At 33.2% G+C, this 22,862-nt stretch overlaps 1 protein-coding gene across 3 annotated transcripts; it reads right to left on the reverse strand.

Moving 5' to 3' along the window:
- Window positions 1–14,867: 14,867 nt before the first annotated feature.
- Window positions 14,868–22,568, reverse strand: LOC141671819 (actin-related protein 3-like). 3 transcript variants are annotated; one of them, XM_074478201.1, is made up of 9 exons: window positions 22,185–22,568; window positions 21,628–22,090; window positions 20,850–20,996; window positions 20,591–20,683; window positions 20,068–20,187; window positions 19,337–19,447; window positions 18,942–19,067; window positions 18,763–18,861; window positions 14,868–15,780 (listed from the first exon to the last, which is right to left on the reverse strand). In XM_074478201.1, the coding sequence occupies exons 1-9, from the start codon at window positions 22,229–22,231 to the stop codon at window positions 15,709–15,711; spliced, it is 1,278 nt and encodes a 425-aa protein (XP_074334302.1). In that variant the 5' UTR covers window positions 22,232–22,568; the 3' UTR covers window positions 14,868–15,708. The 3 variants fall into 3 exon arrangements, with proteins under 3 accessions (XP_074334302.1, XP_074334311.1, XP_074334292.1); XM_074478210.1 differs by having other exon boundaries at window positions 14,868–15,784; window positions 22,185–22,564; XM_074478191.1 differs by having other exon boundaries at window positions 14,868–15,416; window positions 22,185–22,553.
- Window positions 22,569–22,862: the final 294 nt, after the last annotated feature.

Below are 22,862 nucleotides of genomic sequence, written 5' to 3' on the forward strand. Positions count from 1 at the left end.
ATTGCAAGAAGATAAAGGATGACAAAGGCAAGGCTCTTGTCACAAAGTAGAAAAGCTGGACAGATACCTCAGACTCTGAAAGTGAGGAGAACTATGCATTGATGGCAAATGCTGATAAATCAAGTGCTGAGAGCAGTTCTGAAGCTGCTGAAACAAAGGTACCTCAGACTACTTATGCTTTTCATACTGATGATATAAATGAGTTGAGAAGATATATTAAAACCATGTTTGTTAGTTATAGAGATCAAACTTTAACATGTGAGAGATTAAATTCTGAAAATCTTGTATTTAAGAAAAGAAATGATTTCTTAGAAAAAGAGTTAGTCATGTTCCATCAAACTCAGAATGATAGAGATGATGCCTTTTATGTTAGGGATGAAGTGCTAAAAATGAATAAATCTCTAAAAACTGAGTTAGAAAAGGAAAGAGAGATTATCAGGACTTGGACTAACTCTGGCAAAATAACTCAAAATTTGCTAAGTAGTGGAAACTGGAAAGAGGGCTTAGGTTATGGAGAAGATAAGAATGATAAAGGAACTGAAGAAATTAAGTTTGTTGATAAGCAAAAGCCAAAGTTAAAACCTGTTAAGTTTATAACTGTAAAGTCTGAAAATGAGAAATCAGAAGTTATAAAGGAATTAACTTCTGACAAACTAAAACAGGAAAAGACAGCTGAAGTGAACATAGGCTTAATGACAAAGAAGCAGCTTAAACATAAGCTGAAAGATGTTAAGAATGCAAACAAGGTAAAATCACCTAGGAAAAATAGGAATGGAAAGGAAGGTGTGAATAAAAGCAATAATTACAAACTTGTTCCTGATGCTTCTAGGAAAACATGTCATAAGTGTGGAAGTTCTAACCATCTGGCTTCTTTTTGCAGGAAGAATAAGAATATTAACTCCTTACATTCAAAATCAGGAGTTAAGAGTCAGTCTGTTAGATACAAACCACAAAATCCTTGTTTTCATTGTGGTAGTTTATGGCATTCCATTTATACTTGTAAGGAATATCATAGCTTGTACTATGATTATTATCAAATAAAACCTTCTTTGAAGAAAGTTTCCATTGTTCCTTCTAGTGTAAATTCTGATTCAAAGACTGATAGTGTAAGTTCTGATAAGAAAAATGTTAACATAAACTCTGATGCTAAATCCGCTGCAAATGTTAACAAACTTAAAAAGGCCAAAGGATCCAAGCAAGTCTGGGTCCTTAAAACTAAGAATTGGTGGTCTTTGTGATTGCAGGGCAACAGAAAAAATATTCTAGTTCTGGACAGTGGATGTTCAGGACATATGACTGGAAATAAGGCCCTGCTATCAGACTTTGTGGAGAAAGCTGGCCCAAGTGTTTCTTATGGAGATGGCAACATTGGAAAAACATTGGGATATGGCAATATCAATCTTGGGAATGTCATCATTAAAGATGTAGCTCTGGTCTCAGGACTTAAACATAATCTGCTGAGTATAAGTCAAATCTGTGATAGAGGTTATCATGTTGATTTCTTTGAAGAACACTGTGAAATTGTGAGTAAATCTAAAGGCAAAGTTGTTCTGAAAGGATACAGGCGTGGTAACATTTATGAAGCTAAGCTTTCAACAAGTACTGATGGTTCTGCAATCTGTCTGATGAGTAGAGCATCAATTGAAGAAAGCTGGAATTGGCACAAGAAACTCTCTCATTTAAATTTCAACAATATAAATGAACTGGTCAAGAAAAATCTTGTGAGAGGACTGCCAAAGTCAGTATTTGCTCCTGATGGTCTTTGTGATTCCTGTCAGAAGGCCAAACAAAGAAAATCTTCATTCAAGAGCAAGACTGAATCATCAATTTTTGAGCCTTATCATCTACTACATGTTGATCTATTTGGTCCAGTAAATGTCATGACTATTGCAAAGAAGAAGTATGCGTTGGTCATAGTGGATGAGTTCACCAGATACACATGGGTATATTTCTTGCACACAAAAAGTGAAACTGCATCTATCTTGATTGATCATGTCAAACATCTGGATAAAATGGTCAAAGATTCTGTGAAAATTTTAAGGAGTGATAATGGCACTGAATTCAAGAATTTAATAATGGAAGAGTTCTGCAAAAATAATGGAATAAAGCAGGAATTTTCTGCTCCTGGAACTCCACAGCAAAATGGAGTTGTTGAAAGGAAGAATAGAACTCTCATTGAAGCTGCACGTACAATGCTTGAAGAAGCAAAGCTTCCAACCTATTTCTGGGCTGAAGCTGTGCAGACTGCTTGTTTTACTCAAAATGCAACACTCATTAACAAGCATGGAAAAACACCATATGAGATGGTGAAGAAAAAGAAGCCAAATCTGAAATATTTTCATGTATTTGGATGCAAGTGTTTCGTTCTCAAGACTCATCCTGAACAGCTATCAAAGTTTGATCTAAAAGCTGATGAAGGAATCTTTGTTGGATATCCACTTTCCACAAAAGCCTTTAGAGTCTATAATTTGAGAACAAAAATGGTCATGGAATCTATCAATGTCTCTTTTGATGACAAGAAGATTACTGGTCTTGAAGATTTCATTGACCATGATCAGCTGAGATTTGAAAATGAAGACTCAAATTCTGATACTACAAATCTTGACAGTCTAAGTTCTGATATTGTAAACTCTGATGGATTAAACTCTGATGTTATTGAAACTGTGGTAACTACGTCAAAGGAAGATGCACCTATGCAGGGGGAGCATAATCAAGATCCTACCTCATCTCAAGAAACATCAGAACATGCATCTGGCTCTTCAAGTTCTGATTCGTCAAGTTCTGATAAGCCAAGTTCTGACAGTGTTGATAATCTAAATACTGAAGAATCCAACTCAGAGAGCATAGTTTCAGGGGGAGCATCAGAAAATGAACATGATGATAGCATGGATCATGGGGGAGCATCCTGTTCTAGAGACAACCTTCCATCTGTAAGGAAGTGGACAAAATCACATACACCTGATTTGATAATTGGAAATCCTGATGCAGGTGTCAGAACTAGAACAAATACTTCAAATGAATGTCTCTACAATTCTTTTCTCTCTCAGACTGAGCCAAAGAAAGTTGAAGAAGCTCTTCAAGATGCTGATTAGGTGCAAGCAATGCAGGAAGAGTTAAATGAATTTGAAAGAAACAAAGTCTGGATCCTAGTGCCAAGACCAAAGAATAGATCTGTTGTTGGTACAAAATGGGTATTCAGAAACAAAACTGACAGTGATGGCATAATTACAAGGAATAAGGCAAGACTGGTCGTAAAAGGATATTCTCAACAGGAGAGAATTGATTATGATGAAACATTTGCACCAGTTGCTAGGTTAGAAGCCATAAGGATATTTTTGGCTTATGCTGCTCACAAAAAGTTTACTGTCTTTCAAATGGATGTGAAAAGTGCTTTTCTCAATGGAGAATTGGAGGAAGAAGTATATGTTGAACAACCTCCAGGCTTTGTAGATACCAAACATCCAGATTATGTCTACAGGCTTGATAAAGCACTTTATGGACTTAAGCAAGCTCCTAGAGCATGGTATGAGATTAGCTCAGTTTCTTCTGGAAAGTGGATTCAATAGAGGAACAATAGACAAAACACTATTCTACCTCAATCATGGAAAGGACTTACTTCTTGTCCAGATTTATGTTGATGATATCATCTTTGGATCTATAAATGACAGACTTTGCAAGAAGTTTGCCAAACTGATGCAGTCAAGATATCAGATGAGTATGATGGGGGAACTTAGCTACTTTCTGGGCCTTCAAGTCAAGCAGAATGAAGAAGGCACTTTCATTTGTCAATCTAAGTACACCAGAAACTTGCTGAAGAAATTTGGAATGCAAGATTGTTCAAGTGCATCCACTCTCATGGCCACTGCAACAAAACTGGATAAGGATACTGGTAAATCAGTAGATATTACTGACTACAGAGGTATGATTGGCTCTCTACTCTATCTAACTGCTAGTAGACCTGATATCATGTATGCTACCTGTCTTTGTGCAAGATTTCAAGCAGATCCAAGAGAACCTCACTTAACAGTTGTGAAAAGAATCTTTAAGTATCTTAAAGGAACAGCTGATCTGGGATTGTGGTATCCTAGAGAATCAGACTTTAAACTAATAGGTTACTCAGATGCAGATTTTGCAGGCTGCAAAATTGACAGGAAAAGCACAAGTGAAAGCTGCCAATTTCTTGGAGGCAGATTGGTTTCTTGGTACAGCAAGAAACAAAAGTCAATTTCCACATCAACTGCAGAAGCAGAGTATATTGCTGCAGGAAGCTGTTGTGCACAAATTCTTTGGATGAAGAATCAGTTACTGGATTACGGGTTAACATATTTCAAAATCCCTATTAACTGTGATAATCAAAGTGCTATTGCTATGACAGGTAATCCAGTTCAACACTCTATGACAAAGCACATCAGCATCAGGTACCACTTTATAAGGGAACATGTGGATGAAGGTACAGTGGAATTGCACTTTGTTCCAACAGATCAACAACTAGAAGATATCTTCACAAAACCACTATGTGAAGCCACTTTTACAAGATTGGTAAATGAACTTGGAATGGTCTCAGGTTCTTTTTCTAAATCTGTCTAGTTTTGTTCTGATGCATCAGACTTTATGTTCAGTATTTACAGAATGTAATCTCCTTGTTTATTCTGTGCTTAATTGAAATACACGTTTAAGTACTAATTGTTGTCTGATATATGTTTCTAAACTCTGATAAGTGATATGTCTGTTCAAGTAACTATTCAATCCTATGAGGATAACTGTGCTAGATACTGATCTAGTAGTCTTCAATAAACAAATGATCCCATGCAAGAAGTAATTATTTCAGTGGAAATCTTATGACACTAGCAAATTCTGATAATTGAGCTTAGTTGAGTTTACTTTGTATATCTTATTACTAAGTCACAAATTAGAATAATGTTACTCATCTGTTAAGTTCTGATACTAGTAAAACTGCTGAATGTACTAAGTGCTGATAAACCTCACCTGTCAAAAAAAAAAAAAAAAAATCAGGTACTCCTTTGAGATCTAGAGTAAAAATGTGGAAGGGACGACCCAAGTGCATTGCTGGTATTAAGTAAATATGCATTTGAAAAGAAAAATATTTTCTTGGTGACTTTTCACACTCTATGATTACTGGAGAAATACTCTGATAATGGCATAAATTCTGATAAGCAGTCGTGACTCACTTACACTGAGAAGCCACTGTAAAATAGAATTTCAAAAGATGCATATAATTAGCACAAAACAGTTGAGGTGGACTCACGCATGAACTCATTCATCAGTAGGTTTCAGGACAATGACAGCTCTTTAGCAAAATTTTAGTTATGTCTTATTTCTAAGATGTACTGAAGTGAATCAGACTTTACTCTTTGTCTGTTATTTAGCTTAATGCACACACTAATCACTCCATCTGAATGATGAAAATTTCTGTGGTGGTCTACGTTATTTTAGATAAACAGTCATTGTGTCATTATTGCACAAATTCTGAGGACAAGTTCTAGTTACACGTTCTGATGATTAAGTTCTGAAGTCTATAACTCAGAACTTGTATGAGGATTTACTAAGATGGGCATTCCTTTTTTTTTCGAGTTAAGAAATTATGTTCTGATGACTGTTAAGTTCTGGTATAGGTCTAAGTTCTGATTCTCAGTCTAATCCTTTACTTGGCTTATCTGTGAATAAAATTTGGTAACAGTCTCAGTTCAAACTAGAATATGTTGAAGTGGAAGATTAATAGTCACTATGATTAGGATTACTGGTATTTATACTTGAACAGTCCACTGTTTCTTGTTTCTTGTGCGTTTTAAACCATGTTTCCTCTTTCCGATGAATGTTATTCTTTTTCAAAGTCTCGGGAGACGAGGTAGATTTAATTCTACCTGTCAGCATTCAATTTCTTTGCATCTCCAGGCATTCTCTTGCCTATATAAGCAACCACTTCACATCAGCCTTTCCATCAAATTCTTCTCACACACTTATCTTCATACTTTTTCTTTCAAAATCACAATGGTCAGATACAACATATTTTTGAACTACCAAACCTTCAATATGGAGCTAAGTTGTGCTGACTGGCAGCAGGAATGGCATGTCACAGCCATTCCTGAGGAGATATGGGACTCTGTCCCACAGGAGGTACTGACCCATCTCCTGTTCTTCTATATGGATTACCATCGCCATTTGGAGCGACTGGAGGAGGAAAGACTGACAGCTCTCCGCCAGCAAGAGCGAATCATCAGACTCGCCATTCTGTTTGTCGAGAGTAGGAAGAAGAAGATGACTTAATCTCGTCTTCTTCCTGTTTTTCTTCATCATCAGCTTTGTCAGGCTTCTTAGCCAGGACTAAGGCTGTTGATGTTAGGTTTAGAAGCTTAGGGAAAATCTTGTATAAGTCTTGATGTAATTTCCATTTCATGAATGTATTGTCTTGATATATTAATGAAAGTTGTTTTTACTTCAAGATGTTGTCTCTGAGTTATTTTATCTTGAGTTGATAAATCCTGATTGATATTCTGATGACCTTATAAATTTTGTTTTATATTAAGTTCTGATTCGTTTTCAGCACTTATCTAATTTATCTTGGTCATTTTTATGTGATTTATTTTCAGAATATTAATGATGCAGTGTAAAAAAAATTCAATCAGTGATAACGGTTTAGATTCTGAATTAAAACTGTTTTTTTTATAAATGGAACGGTTTTTCCTTGAAACTAGGCAACTGGGTAAGTAATGATTCATGTTTTCTCGAGCCCAGTAACTATCCGTTATTACTGCAAGTCTGACAGGTGTCCAACGGTAACATTTTTTTTTGAAGTATAAGTACAACAGAGAGAATATTTCATTAATCTTTTATTTTCTTCATATTTTATCTCTCTCCTTACTTTTACTCTCTTTCTCTTTATTTCTCACGTTGGTTTTTCATACAGACATTATATCAAACACCTAACAGGCATACTTGAATCTCAATTTTTTCACATGGCACCAAAGGATTTAATCTTTGATGGAGCTAAGTTTGTTCCAAACAACTATGCTGCAATTCTTGATCATGCTGAAGCTCCATCTGAATTGCATTTTATGCAAGATCTTCTTGCACACAGTGAGATTGGGTATGCATTAACTCAGCCTGAAGTCTTTTCAAGTCAACAAGTTCTGACATTTTGGCGGACTGGGCACTTTGATGATGGTGGTAAACATGGCACTCCCAGTATTGTTTTTGAAGTGGGTGATTCATCTTATGCAGTCACTCCTGGTACAATACGCAAAGCTCTACATCTCCCAGACAATTGTACTTTTTCAACTCCAGAGGAATCAGCACTTCAGGATTAATGGCTGATTTGGGATATTAAAAGAGTTTGGCAAAGCTTGGGCAGTTAAAAAGGGCTAATATCATAAGAGAATGGAGTTTCTTCTTTGACTGCATCACCAAAGATTTTGGGAACAAATGTTCGAATTTTGATGCTATCCCAATTCTGAGTCAGCATATAGGGTATGCTATTATCCATCAAACTCATTTTGATTTTGCAACTGGAATAATTGGTTCTATTGGGGATAGGATGACAGAGGATAGAAATGTTGTCTATTTTGCTAGATTCTGTCAACTTATATATACTTTTTGTACTGATGAACCTCAATTAGTCAGTTCCTCAACCCCACCTTTTAGAGTTGCAAAACGATACTTTAATGATCTGGTAAATGCTGATACAAAGAAAACAGTGGTTAGACCATTACAGATTCCTCCGTCTGTAAAACAGATTCTAGTAAATGCTGATCCTGATACTTATAGATCTGTTTACTCTGATGTCCAACCAACCACAAACACCCAAAAACCATCATCTTCAGCAACTACCACTCATACTACTCAACCTACCCTCAGGACTTATCTCAAATCCTATCTCTCTTCTTCCCAGACTGTTCAACCCTCATCCTCCAAGATAAAGAGGACAAAAACTATTCCTCAAACACCTCAAAAGAGGAGGAGGACTATACTGAGAGATGAATCTGATACTGAGGAACAGGTTCCTTCTTCAGAACCTATTGTAAGTGAAGCTGAGAAAGTGACTTCTCAGAAGGATTCTGGAATTGGAGGATCTAGGCTTCTCAAACGGCTTAGAAAAATGATAGTTCCTGAAACTCCCAAGGACTCCAAATCAACAACGAGATACAAGAAACAGAGGGCAAAAAGGCCAGTTTCAGATGATGAAGAGGAAGCAGCTAAGGAAGGGGATCAGGAATCTCTGATCTCACATGACAAGGAATTTGCTCCAGTCACTTCTTCTCCATCAACTCCATCTCAGGAAGCTGTTTCTGAAAAGGCTACCACACCCTCTGTGTCTTTAGTTGATCCAGGCACTAGTGTTGATATTGATGTTCAAAACTTGGTTGTGCCTGCTGTAATTCTCTTAGAAGCTCCAACAACAAATATTCCTTCCACAACACCTGTTACTGATGCTGTTCAAACTCCAGAGTCATCGACAATACCTTCTCTGCATCAAGATGCTAATGATCAGAATTTAGGTGAGCATCAGGATATGGTTGTTGATCAGAACTTAGAACAAGATCAGCAATTGGAGGATGCTGAAGCTTCCATTGCCACTCACACTGTTGTCTTATCAGAAGATACTGATTCTTTAAGTTCTGATGCTGCACATACTGGAGATACTGGTGATGCTGCTCCAACTGCTCATGTTGTAGATACTGATGCAGCAGGTCCTTCCGGACAGACTCCTCAACAGACTATTCCTAAGTCTGAATTGGTTAAGAAGTTTATTACCGGGGAAGCACCAGTACCTTGGAGTGAAACTCCTGCAGGTCAGGAGTGGACTAAGGAATGGAACTCAGTTTCATGTGTTCCAACTGAAAAACATCTTGCTGAGCACTTGACTAAAGCTGATGCAATGTTAAATTCTGATGATTTTAAAACCCAGCTTAGGGTCAATGCATTGAGTACTAAACATCTACAAGGTCTTCATTCAACTACTCATGCAGAGCTACACAAGATTCAGGAGAACTTTATCAAACAAGAACAAGTTTGGAAAATTGATAAGAAAAAGTTCTTTCAACCTACCATTGACAGGATTGCTTATATTGAGAAGACTCAAGATCATCAACAAGCTCAGATTGATGAAATTTTGACAAATCAAGCTTCTCAGCAATTGTAACTTACTGACATCCAATCCTCAGTGGAATTACTTATCTCTCTTCTACTACCTGCTGATGCCAAAAAGGGGGAGAAAGTGATTAAGTCCAAATGCAAGACTGACAAGACACTGACAGGAAAGGATAATGAAAAAGATGATCAAGGGAGCTCTGGAATGGGTAGAGGTCATAGTCAACGTAGAGGATTCACATCAAGACAAGCTAGTCACAGGACAAGTTCTGATACTGGGAAAAGAATAAGTTTTGCTGCTGGTAAAAAGTTAAGTTCTGATGAACTTTTAGATCTTGATGAGGAAATGTCAAGACAGTTATTTCTTCAAGAAAATCCAGGAATGGACTTGGAAAGTTTAAAGGAAGAAGAAGCCAGACTTAAATCAGAGAAAGTCACATCCAAATCTGAAGCTTCTGGTAAAAAGTCACTTCCAAAACTCAAAGGCATTGTGATCAAAGAAAGGACACATATTGAAGCAACATTGGCTAGATCACAACCACAGATAGATCCAAGATCCAAGGGTAAAGAAAAGGTTGGTGAACCTATCAAGGTTTATGTACCTCCTGAGGATGAAGAAATTACTAATGAAAAAGATGATCTTGCTCTGACTTCAAGAAGAGTTCTTAAAACAACCTATGACATGGCTCAAGTTGTTCAGAGTCAAGAAATTGTAAGTTCTGATATTCAAAAGAAGCAAGTAACCTCTGACATAGCTCAAGTTAACTTGATATCAGAAGATAGATCAAAGATACTCCTACCAGGATTCACTAGAGCAAAACAGACTCAATCTTTGAAGACTACTGCAAGTGGTTTTGAAGCAAGAGTAGTTACTGGAAAGGAAGCAAGAGATAAAACTGGATTGGGAAGTGCTGGTGAAAGAAGAGTACACAACACTACCAATGATCCAACTTCCTTGAGTGAACCAGGTATTGGAGTAACTCCTGAGAGATTGAATCAACTGGAATCTGTACAAATGGTTTACCATACCTACTTGAAAGAATACATCATGTTGTATTTCATGACAGATGGTAGGGTTTATCATATAAGACAAAATGTCGTTCCATTGAAGTATTTTGAAGAATTGGAGCATGTACTTTTCTTACTTCAAGTGGATGACAGAATAACAGGGACTGCTGCAAACTACTTAAAAGAACAGATTCAGAGACAGAAAAGGCTTTATTCTGTTAAGTCTGACAGCACATATGTTCCAAAGTACAGAGATCACAATGGTGATATTGTTGATATGAAGCCTAATACTGCACAGATCAGAACATATCTTGGTATTAAGGGACTTGAATTCAATCTGGAGTCTGACAAAGCTTATGTCATAAGACTAGATCAGGAGTTGAGAAAAGCAAAGATCAATGATCTCAGAGCTGCAATCTTTCAAACTGGTGAAGATACTGCAGAGCTTAAAGATGTCAAAAGGAGAATGATTGATGAACTCAGATATGCTGAGAAATGTTTGTTGAAGAACTATCTCAGAACAACTCCTGACATCAGAGAGATCAGAAAATGATGAAGCCAAGTCGAAGATCTACAACTGCTTAAATTCTGATATTTGTACAGACTGAAGTTGTTATCAGAAGTTGAATATTGGTAAAGCTTTAAGGACTGTAAGTTGTAGTTATCTAGTCTAATTCTCATGCATTTGTACTTAATATTTTTGACATCATCAAATATCTGTTAAACTTGTATGTTATGCTAATTTACAAGTTGGGGGAGATTGTTAGATATATTTGATAATGTCATGGCTAATCTGTTTTATGTTTAACTTTCAGATCTTACTTGAACAGGATAAATCAGTACTTAACTGTTGATCAGTACTTATACTGGAAGTCAGGACTTAAGGATATCAGTACTTATATTATCAGGAGATATTCATCAGGAGTTAGATATCAGAACTTAAGTGCTGAAGGATGATCAGATAAGGACAGTAGCTGATTAAAGGAAAGAAGATCGAGATAAACATAAGAAGAGATATGCATGAAGAAGGAATTCCGTGAAGAATGGAATACTTGGAAGAAAAGATATCTGATTGATATATTTTAGGAAGCAGAATTATATTCCATATCAATTAGCGATTATCTTGTAACTGTGTAGTATATAAACACAGACATAGGGTTTACACTATAAGTGTTATCATATATTCGAGAAGATTATTAATTGTAACCCTAGCAGCTCTCGTGATATTTGTTCATCACTGAGAGGTAACAGTTCCATACTGTAACAGAGTTTATTGCTTCAATAAAGTTTGTTTTCTGTTACTTAAGTTCTTAAGTTCGATTTGAGTGTACTATACACTGTATTCACCCCCTCTACAGTGTGTGTGACCTAACAATTAACATGAATTTGAGGAAATATAATGAAACTCTATATCATTAATTTCACATCCTTTTTCGAATCATACCTTTTCATAAAATATGAATTTTTTCTACTTTAAATACACATATTGAGAAATAAATATATATTTAAGCAAACAATTGATTTGTATGACTTTTATAAAATATAACGACCGAAATTGTGCATCATTAATTTCACATTATTTTTTAATTCATACTTTTTATTAAATATACATAAAAAGAATTCAACATGCTACATTTTTAATTTAATAACTTTGAAATATAAAAAAATTAATTTTTATATTTTATACCTTTTTAGTTGCATAATAAGAGTCGTCTTATATCTTAATTTTATATTATTCCAATTTCAGTATTATTGTATATCCTCTAATATATTTTTTAGTTACAAAATACGAGATGTCGTCGAATATTAAGAAGAGAAACAATCAATTAATATATTATTTTAATTTTATATCAATTAAAAAATTATTGTATATCCTCTTTTATACCTTTTTAGTTGCAAAATATGAGGCGTCGTCGAAAACGACGCCGAGATACTATTATTAAATATCTTATTTTTAATTTTATTCCAATTTCAAAATTATTGTATATCCTTTGTTATAATATTAGAAATGCTAGGTGCCTAAAATTGAATCCCAAAACCATTCCAAAATTTCATGTATCATGTGTTGTTTATTGGTCATGGCATAATTAAATAAGATGGACCTCATGGATTCACATCAATTCTCCCAAATAAAATAGCCTAAATTGCTACATCACCAATGGCACATCATTTTGGAACTCATTTTTGAAACCAATTTTGGGTATCTAGTGCTACACTTAAATATTTAGTGATAAAAAATGAGGCGGTGTTGAATAGAATGTTGAGAAACTGTAAATTAATATTTTATTTTTAGTCTTACTCCAATATCAAAATTATTTTATATCTCTTAGGTTGTAGAATACGAGACGTCCGAGAAATTGTCAATAAATATCTTATTTTGATTTCATTCCAATTTCAAAATTATTATATATATTAGATTATACCTTTTAGTTATAGAATACGAGGCATCATCGAAAACGAAACCGAAAAATATTTAATGAATATTTTATTTTGATTTTATTTCAATATTAAATTTATTGTATATCCTCTTTATATCTTTTTAGTTTCAGAATACGAGGCGTCATTTTTGACAAAACTGAGAAACTATCAATAAATATCTTATCTTGATATTATTCCAATTTTAAAATTATTGTATATCCTATATTATGCTTTTAAGTTATTGATTACGAAGCATCGTCAAAAACGAGAATGAGAAATAATTAATTAATATCTTATTTTGATTTTATTCCAATTTAAAATTATTGTAAATCCTCTTTTATACTTTTTTAGTTGCTGAACACGAGGCATTGTCTTCGTCTGAGAAACTACCATTAAATATCTTATCTCTTGATTTTATTATAATTTCAAAATTATTGTATATCCTCTGTTATATTTTTTAGTGATTAAATATGAAGTATCATCGGAATGGAAGTCGAGTAACAGTCAATTCATATCTTATTTTAATTTTATTCCAATTTCAAAATTATTTTACGTCCTCTTAATGAATACGAGGCGTGGTATTCGACGATGCCGAGAAACTATCAATAAATTTCTTATTTTGATGTTATTTTAATGTTAAAATTATTGTATATCCTCTACTATAATTTTTAGTTATAGAATACGAGGCGTCCTTGAAAACGAAGCCGAGAAACACTCGATTAATAACAGATTTTATTTCAATTTCAAAATTATTGTAATTCCTCTTTTATTACATTTTAGTTACAAAATATAAGGCGTCGACCGACGACGCGGAGAAACTGTTAATAAATATCTTATATTGATTTTCTTCCAATTTTAAAATTATTGTGTATCCTCTGTTATACCTTTTTAGTGACAAAATATGAGGCGTCGTCAAAGATGACGGCGAGTAATTATCAATAAATATCTGATTTTGATTTTAGTCAAATTTCAAAATTATTGAGAAAATATTTAAGCAAAAAATTGACATGATCTGATTTTTATAAAATGTAATGACCGAAATTGTGAACTACAAAATTTTGCATTATTTTTTAATTCGCATTTTTTGTTAAATATACATATTTTAGTTCTTCAAATATACATATTAAAATATATATGTATATATAATTTTAATGAATTCGGGATATTCATACATATTAAAATATATATATATATATAATTTTAATGAATTGGGGATATTCATAGAACATACTTCACAAAATAATATATTTTATAGTATTTTGATTGTGAAACATAGGTGATCTCCAATTAAATAGTGGTCTCCATAGACTTTCCTATATATACACATAAGGAAAAAAAACAGCTTATTTTGTATATACATAACTTAAATATTTTATTTCAAAAATACTTAAAAACGTTTATTTGACATAGTACGAGATCATATTTCTCAGGCATTAAATTATGAGATTTCTTATACATTTATTTAATATATAGAGATTTATTAGATGTACATATAGATACACCATAATATTATTATCATCTTAATAAGGATCGAGAATAGTGATGAATCATGTAACGTCTAAGAATTCAATTTCCATCTACACACAACAACAAAAAGAAGGCAATGCAAAATATGTCGTTGACATCTTCATCTTGCCCATTTTCTGTTTTGTTCTTCACCAAATTCTACGCTACAAGATCATAAAATGTTGTCAAATCTACTCGGTTGTTGCAGTTTAATTAGTAAACACTTTGCATGTAAATTAACCAAACAACAAATATGTACCTCCATGAGATGTAGCACTTAATTTTTTTTTCCAAACTGTATTTATCAAATACCTATGTCATAATATAGACATTATATGCGTATTATAAGTAAAACATCATAAGACAATTAGATAATAAGATTTATCTAATTAAATTAGATAATAAAATTTATCTTCCATTAAATTAGATAAAAAAAAGTCGTCGCTTTTTATAAGAAAATTAAGGCAGTGAGAAGGATGTATTTATAAAAGGAGGACAAACTCTAACTGGATATAGTAAAAGCACAAATATGAATTCCAGGTGACTTTTAGATATATTTCTAAAATTATTATTAAAAATATACTTTTATGAGCAACACATCAACAACCAATTTTTTCAAAGAAAATTAAGAATTAAAACAAATTTGTTTGGATAATTGCAAGTGTAAAAAGTAATTGTGTCATTTAAGTGCGCAATGTTTATCACATCCAGATCTTAAATACTCCCTCAAATCGCATGTTTAGTACATTGAAATTGAAAGGAATCACAAACTAACGAACATGGTAGACATAGTGGGCAACTAGTTTTTTTCCTTTTCAAATAACCGAAAATCAAATTTCCAATGGCAACTAGTTTTATTCCTTTTCAAGTAACCGAAAATCAAATTTCCAATGGCTATACCAGCAGTTGAATCAGTATGAATTGAAAACCTACACTGTCATACTATAGTGGAATAATTACAATTTACAATGAAAAAGATGGAAAAGGACTAAACTATTCTAGAAACTATATGCCAGTCATCTCTTAGCTGAAATCGCGACTACATCCACCTACAGCATCATTGTATATCATGGCTCCACAGGCAGTTGCTAGCTACCAAAAGAATGCAAGAATAGAATTAAGCGAGTTGGAATAAAATATGTATACTACCTCCTGAGGGCTGTCCAGTATATATCTACATGAAAGCGAAGCAGAGCTATGTTTTTCCAGTAGTGGCTTCAGATACAACTAGCAATTTGATTTGCAACAACACAAACTACAGATAATTTTAGAACTATCAGCTCAAATGGATCTCTCTATCGATACATTCCCTTGAAAACAGGATTAGTTCGACATATGCTTGCCCCGTGTTCCTCATACTCTGCTTTTGCGTGACATGCCTGTCAAGTAGACATTACTAATTAGGATCCACGGTGGGTGATCGTACTAAAAAATTCACATTCACCTTGTAGCTACTCATTGCTCACTAAGGAAAGGACTATACTAATTTGCTGCCTCAAAAAGATTAAAAATAAAACTATCGGTATCTGTGTGAAGAGGTCCTGCCTGGTCAGATCCACATCACCAACAAAAAGATGTTACCATGTCAACGAGAAGCTCTCAAGTTTAGAAGTAGTAGCCCTTTTCAATGTGAGGCGCTCTTGAAGCATAATAAATTGGGCAATATAATACTCACTGAACACGCCTTTCATAAGTTTCTGACACTGACAGGGACAGGGTTAACACGCCAGGTTTTTTGGGATACTTCCTAGAAGAAAATTCCCAAACATAAAAATAATAATGTGGTGATTACAAGAATCAATTCTTACTTAAAGTAATACTAAACTATTTTGCTTACAAAAAATTGAACTCTTAAAGATAGCTTTCCCTTGTTAAAGAGATAACTATTTATATATTCAACTAATTTCAGATTTATCAAATTAATAGAATTCCATAGCCCAAATTATTGTCCAGCCTAAATCTCTTTGGGTTTCTTTACAGGTTGTCGTGCTTCCGTATTAAATCCACTACACCACTCTCGATGTAACGAATTAGATTTTTGTTATTAAAAATGTGCATTTTAAAACAATAACATTAATTAATATGACCAATCTAACATCGAAACACAGTATCAAACTACAAATTAAGTAGGATGTTAGGTTTAAGCTCTTTGTCCCACACACAACCTCTGTCCAAAAAAGTTAAGTTCTACGAAGATCACTATTTCATTGGAAACCTTGGAGACCATATGATGCCAAACGAAGAATTAAAATATTAGTTTGTATATATTTTATGTTATTAGTTAGGATTAGACTTAATGTTATTTGGTTTAATTTATCTATACTATTATATTAAACACGAAACATTAAAAATTTGGTTATTGGTCCTTGGTCACTCAATCCAGAGCCGTCAAATCAAACTGATCAGAACCGTTAGATATAATCTTAAAAATTATTATACAAAAATTATAAGGTTTGAATCCTACCAGCAATATATTAAAATTATAATTTACAATAGATAATGATAAAAAATAACCGTGGTGCATATATACTAGGGTATAAGGTTCGAATCCCAACGGCAATATATTAAAAATTTATTTTACAATATATAATGATAAAAATAATCGTGCATCGCACGGGTTATATACTAGTATTATATTATATGTGTAAGAATATTCTAGATTATAATAGAAAATAAGAAAGGATTTGTTTCCTTTATTAGAAGATCGTTACTTGATCACTAAGTTTAGGGTTTTACTCTTATGTGGCTATATAAGCTGATGTTAACTTTTACTATAAGAATAGAATTGATTGATTATTGAATTGATAATTGTTTCTCTCTTGTTATGGGTTGCAATCCTAACAAAATTCTCTTCTGCTGTTGAGAAATCCTAAGGGTAGTGATTCTTCTTCGGTTGGATCACCTTAGGCGTGAGTTTTTTGCGGTTAATTCACATTTATCTATCCTTTAATTATTTTTAATACCTTGTTTTGCATCACCATATATGTTCTGCAAGCAAAATACTGCAAGACATATTATTTTGTGAATCGTTATCTACAAATATCACTATTTTATTGAAAATTTTGTATATTTTGCAAGTAGAACATTGCAAAACATATTATTGTACAAACAATGTTCATCTTTGAGAACATACGTGTTTTGCTTGTTAACATAATTTCTACATTTCCAACGATACAATGATTTTTATACAACATACTTTGCAAAACTATACATTTTATAATATTTTAATTGATGAACATATATGGTCTCCAAGGTCTCTTATGAAATAGTGATCTCCATTTAACTTCTCTGTCTCTCTCTTTACAGACGCACTATTTTATTTATGTCAAAGTTTAAAAGAGAACCCTCTTAAAAAGAGAACGAGAGAACCTTCTCCAAAAAAATAACATTAAAAATGAAAAAAATAGTATAAATATTTTACATCTATATTGTGCTTCCAATAGCACAAACAACAATTTTTTTGTAAATATAAAAAATTATGAAAAACAAATTAGAATATGTTTTTTATTTCATACATTTTAAGATTCTGTTTTAGATTCTCATTAACTATGTTACCCGAGTGTCATACACGGGTGCAGATCCGTGTCAGACTTTTAGTTTATAAAAAAATTAGGATTCATGGATATGGATCCGAAATTGGACACGGGTGTGGGGATTCAACTGATAACTTTCACATAAGTGAAGTTATACCTAATTTTTATACTTTGCATTTATAAATTAGTGCCTTCTACTAAACAAAGAAAACATATACATATTTGTTTTATGTCATATTTATAGCATAATTCCTAAGACTAACATAAAAATAGTAATCTATGGATATCCCTCTCTCGAATTAAGTTGTTGTGAGGCCTTATAAATCATATTGAACTTTAATTTTTGAAGTCAAAGTATCCAGTTTTTATATGAAGGATCCAACTCAAATCCCACACCCACACGATCTCACACCCACACGACCACGCCCATGTCATGTCCCCAATCAACACAGGTATGGAAAAATTGAAGAGTCCGTTTAACTGAGCTCATAAATTTTACGAATCCGTTTTTAAATCTTAGTTAAAAACTTTGAAAATTTCATTACATAGTTTTCAACATTCAGTTAATGAATCAAATATTGATTTTAAAAACATATAATGACAATTGAAACGCAAATATATAATTATTTTGTAAAAATAATCAAAAAAAATTTAGAATCTCATTTTGGATATCATTTTCTCTTTCTAAGAGGGTTCTCTCTGGAACCTTAAATGCTATATTCAAATTACGACTTAACCTATTTCTCTATTACCTTAATATATTTTCCTTATGGTATTACTTGATCCTACAAATTTGAAAGTAAATTAAAGATCCTCGCATATCTATGTAACTAGACTTAAATATACTTATAGGTCCTGAAACACGAGCATGTGGTATAACCCAAGGAAGAAAACTTCATGTTAAGCAAAATGACCAGTGAACTATTAAAGTTAATCCAGTGCCACCTTAACAAAGGTGAAGATGTGATACATTCTGCAAATTGAACTTATTCTTCATAGTATTATTATTGATCATTTATTCTTGATAGGTTTAAACATGACGCACAGTTAATTTTTGCTTAAATTCTGCTGCTCAAAGTGGCAAACCTAGTTACGTGTTCAAGTAAAGCATGAGACGCTAACGCTGTAATTATATAAAGAAGACAAGATATGACTAACATGACTTTACCAAGTAGAGTTTTAGAGAACATACAGGAAAAAATTCAGGTGTTGATGCAAGAACAGAGCCTCCAAACCAAACTGCACATCTTTGAATAGGATGACTAACTACATTAACGTCTACCGGTTTTGCCTGGTATTAAAGAATGAATCATGTCGATGATGTATTATTTATATAGAAAAAATCAGAAATATATATGAGAAACAACTTACTTTGATTCCACCAATTCCCCGAGCATCAGATTTAAGAATCCGAGCATCCACTAGCTTTTTTAAATCCCGTTGTAATCTTCGGTGAAAATCTTTGAACATGGTCGATCCTCCAGACAACACTATATTCTGAAATAAAGACAAATAACAAATGCATAATAATGTGGAAGTAATCTATATACTAATTGTAAGCCATCAGTGCAGCATAGAATAAAGAAGAAAATCAGTTTAGCAGGTAAGACTTATGATATGCTCATTACAATATTTACCGTAAAAAAGAGGTCCAAATTTGAGAATATTTCAAAATACTACTCTATCAATCTCTGTAAATTTTAGCTGATTTCCAAAATCTAAAGAATAAAAGCGAAAACTATTTCTAAATTATTATAAAAGATCACCTTATACAAGGCCCTTCTTGTATCAATAGGTGCAGACTGAATACACTTATCAATTACTTCAGGTAGAGAGCTAGTAAGCTCACCACTGTATATCTCTGGGCTGAAGAAAATCTGCACATACAGGCCAAATGAGTATCACACTATTTATAGCATTATTGCATTAAAAAAAACATCTATGTCATGGGCATAACATTTTGTTAGTTTTATAAAAAAATTATTTATGTAACACTAACAACTCCCATGCATATTGTCAGATTGGTCTTTTGACTGGTAAGTCATTATTAGGGAACATAATAAAATTCAACAATCACCAAAAAAAAGGTTAAACTAGTGAAGACTCTCATCTCAACGCTCCTGTATTCGAGATTTATCATAATTAACCTGTGGTAATTATAAAAAATGAATTTCAAAGACCTTCATATGCATATACCTTGCTAAGGATTTTTGTAAGCAGCAGCTTGTACCAGAAAGCTATAGCCACAATTAAACTAAACAATCCCCGATATTAATCTTTCCATTAACCTGTTTTGAGACTTGACTCAACATTTGGTACAACAAGAAATGAAAGTGTTGCACAGATGAACAAAATGATGACTACGTTAATTATCAGGTCTTGACTCTTACAATATTTTCAAACCAAATGGAAATTAAAGGAGGCCCTTAAAAATGCAAACTGATGAACCAAAATAAATTTAACAGTCAAATATAAAAGGGAGAGAAGATTTGCAGACCTCAGGACCAAGAAATCGTTCATATCCAACATCACAAGTATATGGTGCTCCAGTCTTAGGTTTGATATCTTTCCATTGCTTGATGTACTTTGATGGTTCCTTGTCATGCTTATTGTATTCCTGAATGATGCAGTGCACAGATAATAGCTAAAGTATAAATGTGATTTAAGTTTCAAGCTTATAGATATTTGGCAATCTTATAGTAGTTGGGAAAGACAGATTTGCACTATGCACAACTGAAAAGTCACATCAATATCAAGAATGAAGAAAGCCTGAGGATGAGACTAAGTCCATATGCTAGAGTAATACAACTGTAATGACAGAACACCAGGTTTTCTGTTTCAGCTGCTATTAGGTTTTAAAACTTGCGAAAGAAATATTCAGGATCTTAAAGCCAACATAAAATACTTTTTTAACTCCATTCAACGTAGCATGCATGAAGTCCACGCACAATGAAATATATACTTATACTTACAGTTCACAAGTCTTTGTTTGTTTCAGCTAGAGAGTTACAAAAGATTACCTTGACAATATCAGAGCAAGTGTAGCAATAAGATTCCTTGACTTTTCGAGCTACTTCAAGAGAATCTTCAGGAGGAATATGCTCCCCTCTTTCCTGCATAAGAGAGTGTCAAAATGAATACTCCATAAGAACTACTGTATTTAAGTTAAAGTCAAGGATAATTTCATCCGTATTTGATCACTCTGCCTTTAGGAATACTCTACTTAAGGTTCAAAATAATATTGAAAGTAATACAAAGACAGAATTTTAGATTAAGTACCCGCATGAGTTGCTGAATAAATAGAGTCACATCTTTCCCTGAAAGAGGAATTGACCTAATGCTGCTGCCAATAACATAACCATCTGCAACAGGTACAACATGGGTAGCCCCATCACCAACATCTACTACCACTCCTGTCATCTCACACTGAAAAGTGTAGATTTATGTTAATATACTAAGAAAAATGTGCAAAGTATTTTTAACAGATATTCAAAATATATTAGCGCGCTCATTTGGTATAAAAAAGCAGTGTGACTGTGTGAACTGGTAATCAACTTCATGATTAACATAAACTCCTCTTTACTGTAGTAGTTTCACTTTTTGCAGAGATTAACATCTTGTGATAAGATTCATAAACTCATCAGTCACATTAAATCTCCAAGTTCTAGGGTGTAAAAAGTACAATAGCAACTTGGAAACCCAAGTATTGTAAGATGGAACTAAAGGAAGTAATGTTTAAAGTTGCAAATTGAATGGTACTTTATTGATCAGGAAGATCACATAAGTTTTTGGACATTAAAGTATATAAGACAAGGCTTATAACCTCTTCACTGAAACTTTAAAGTCTCTTGCTTTCTATTCTAGGCATATTTCATTTTTGATAAAATGCACTAAATATTAGTATTAAACTTCTACATAAATTTCAGTAAATTAGTATTGGAACTTGCAACAAATTAAGTTTCCCGTGACGAAATCTTTTTTGATTAGATAACCTGAAAATACAGATCATCTTAAATAGTTCCCCATCAAGTTGAATAATCAGGATGTTAAAACCAACCTTAGATGTAGTATATCCAGCCGCTAACGCAAGCACTGGCTGCACCGCAATGTAAAGACCAGGCACATTAAACGTCTCAAACATAATTTCACCTATATACTCCCGACTCTCTGGTGCAGTAAGCGGACTCTCAGTCAAAAGAAAATAATGATCCTCAGGATCACAGCGCAAATAATTAAATATACATTGTTGCCAATACCGTTCCATTGCATCCCAATTATCAACCTGACCATACTTAATAGGATAACTAAGATTATAAGTATTACTAGATTTCGATCTCGAAATTCCTTCATCACCAATAAAGAAATCAAGATCAGCCATCACCCCAGCACTATGTTGCGCTAACCAATTACTGTTCTTCACTGCACTTCTCGGTTGCTTAACAAAAGATTCATTAATAGCTACAACAGTAGGCTGTACAAAACACGGCTCGACATTACCCGCAAACCCCATTTTCGTATACCTAAAAAAATTTCACAGAGACATTAATCAAACATCTGGTGTGCATTACAAAAAACACAAAGAATCTACAACATAAAATCAAAAAGAACACATACCCAGTTCCATTATCAATGACAATAGCAGGGCGTGAGATGGGGTCCATGAGAATTTGAAATTAGAACAAAAAGATTGAAACTTTATGAAAAAAGAGGCAAAATTGATGTTGGATGAAGATCATAGTGAAATTGAAGATGTTAATTTTTGGGTGATAAAATAAAGGTCGTATTTTCAATTCTATTCATTTCATTTAAATCAAGAAATAAAAATGGGGATAAATACAATTGCAATGTGTGTAGAAGGATTGATTAATGTTGTTGTTAGTTCTCGTAATAGAACTGTTTGATTCTTTACTTTGCAATCAAACAACTCAACAACTTCCTTTGGCTATACAATATATAGTACAATATTTCTAGATTTAATTAAAAATTGAGTAACAAATAAATTCGATTTTTCATTATTAGGGAAGATCTCGTCCCATTTTAAATCCAACATTAATACAACACGAGAGTTATTATATTTTTTTTTGACAAAAATTCTAATATCATGTTAAATTAGCAAAATCTTAAAGTATTAGGAGTTGATCTTAACATAATCATATTAATATCTCAACAAAGTAGTACAAGGTTTCAATGCATTTTTCATTTTTTGATATTTACATGTTATTTTTCCTCTTTTGTTAGGTTTTTGATGGAGATGTTATATTTGCTGCCAGAAGTCAAGAAATTTCAACTCAG

This window comes from Apium graveolens, chromosome 1 (genome assembly GCF_009905375.1).
Source record: "Apium graveolens cultivar Ventura chromosome 1, ASM990537v1, whole genome shotgun sequence".
Taxonomy (NCBI): domain Eukaryota; kingdom Viridiplantae; phylum Streptophyta; class Magnoliopsida; order Apiales; family Apiaceae; genus Apium; species Apium graveolens.

Coding starts and splice junctions, on each gene's coding strand:
- LOC141671819 (XM_074478191.1), bottom strand. CDS start 22,231: ATGGACCCCATCTCACGCCCTGCTATTGTCATTGATAATGGAACTGG. Junction 20,188..20,590: donor CTTGCTCTGATATTGTCAAG/GTAATCTTTTGT, acceptor TGCATCATTCAG/GAATACAATAAGCATGACAA. Junction 18,862..18,941: donor GGGGAATTGGTGGAATCAAA/GTAAGTTGTTTC, acceptor CTTTAATACCAG/GCAAAACCGGTAGACGTTAA.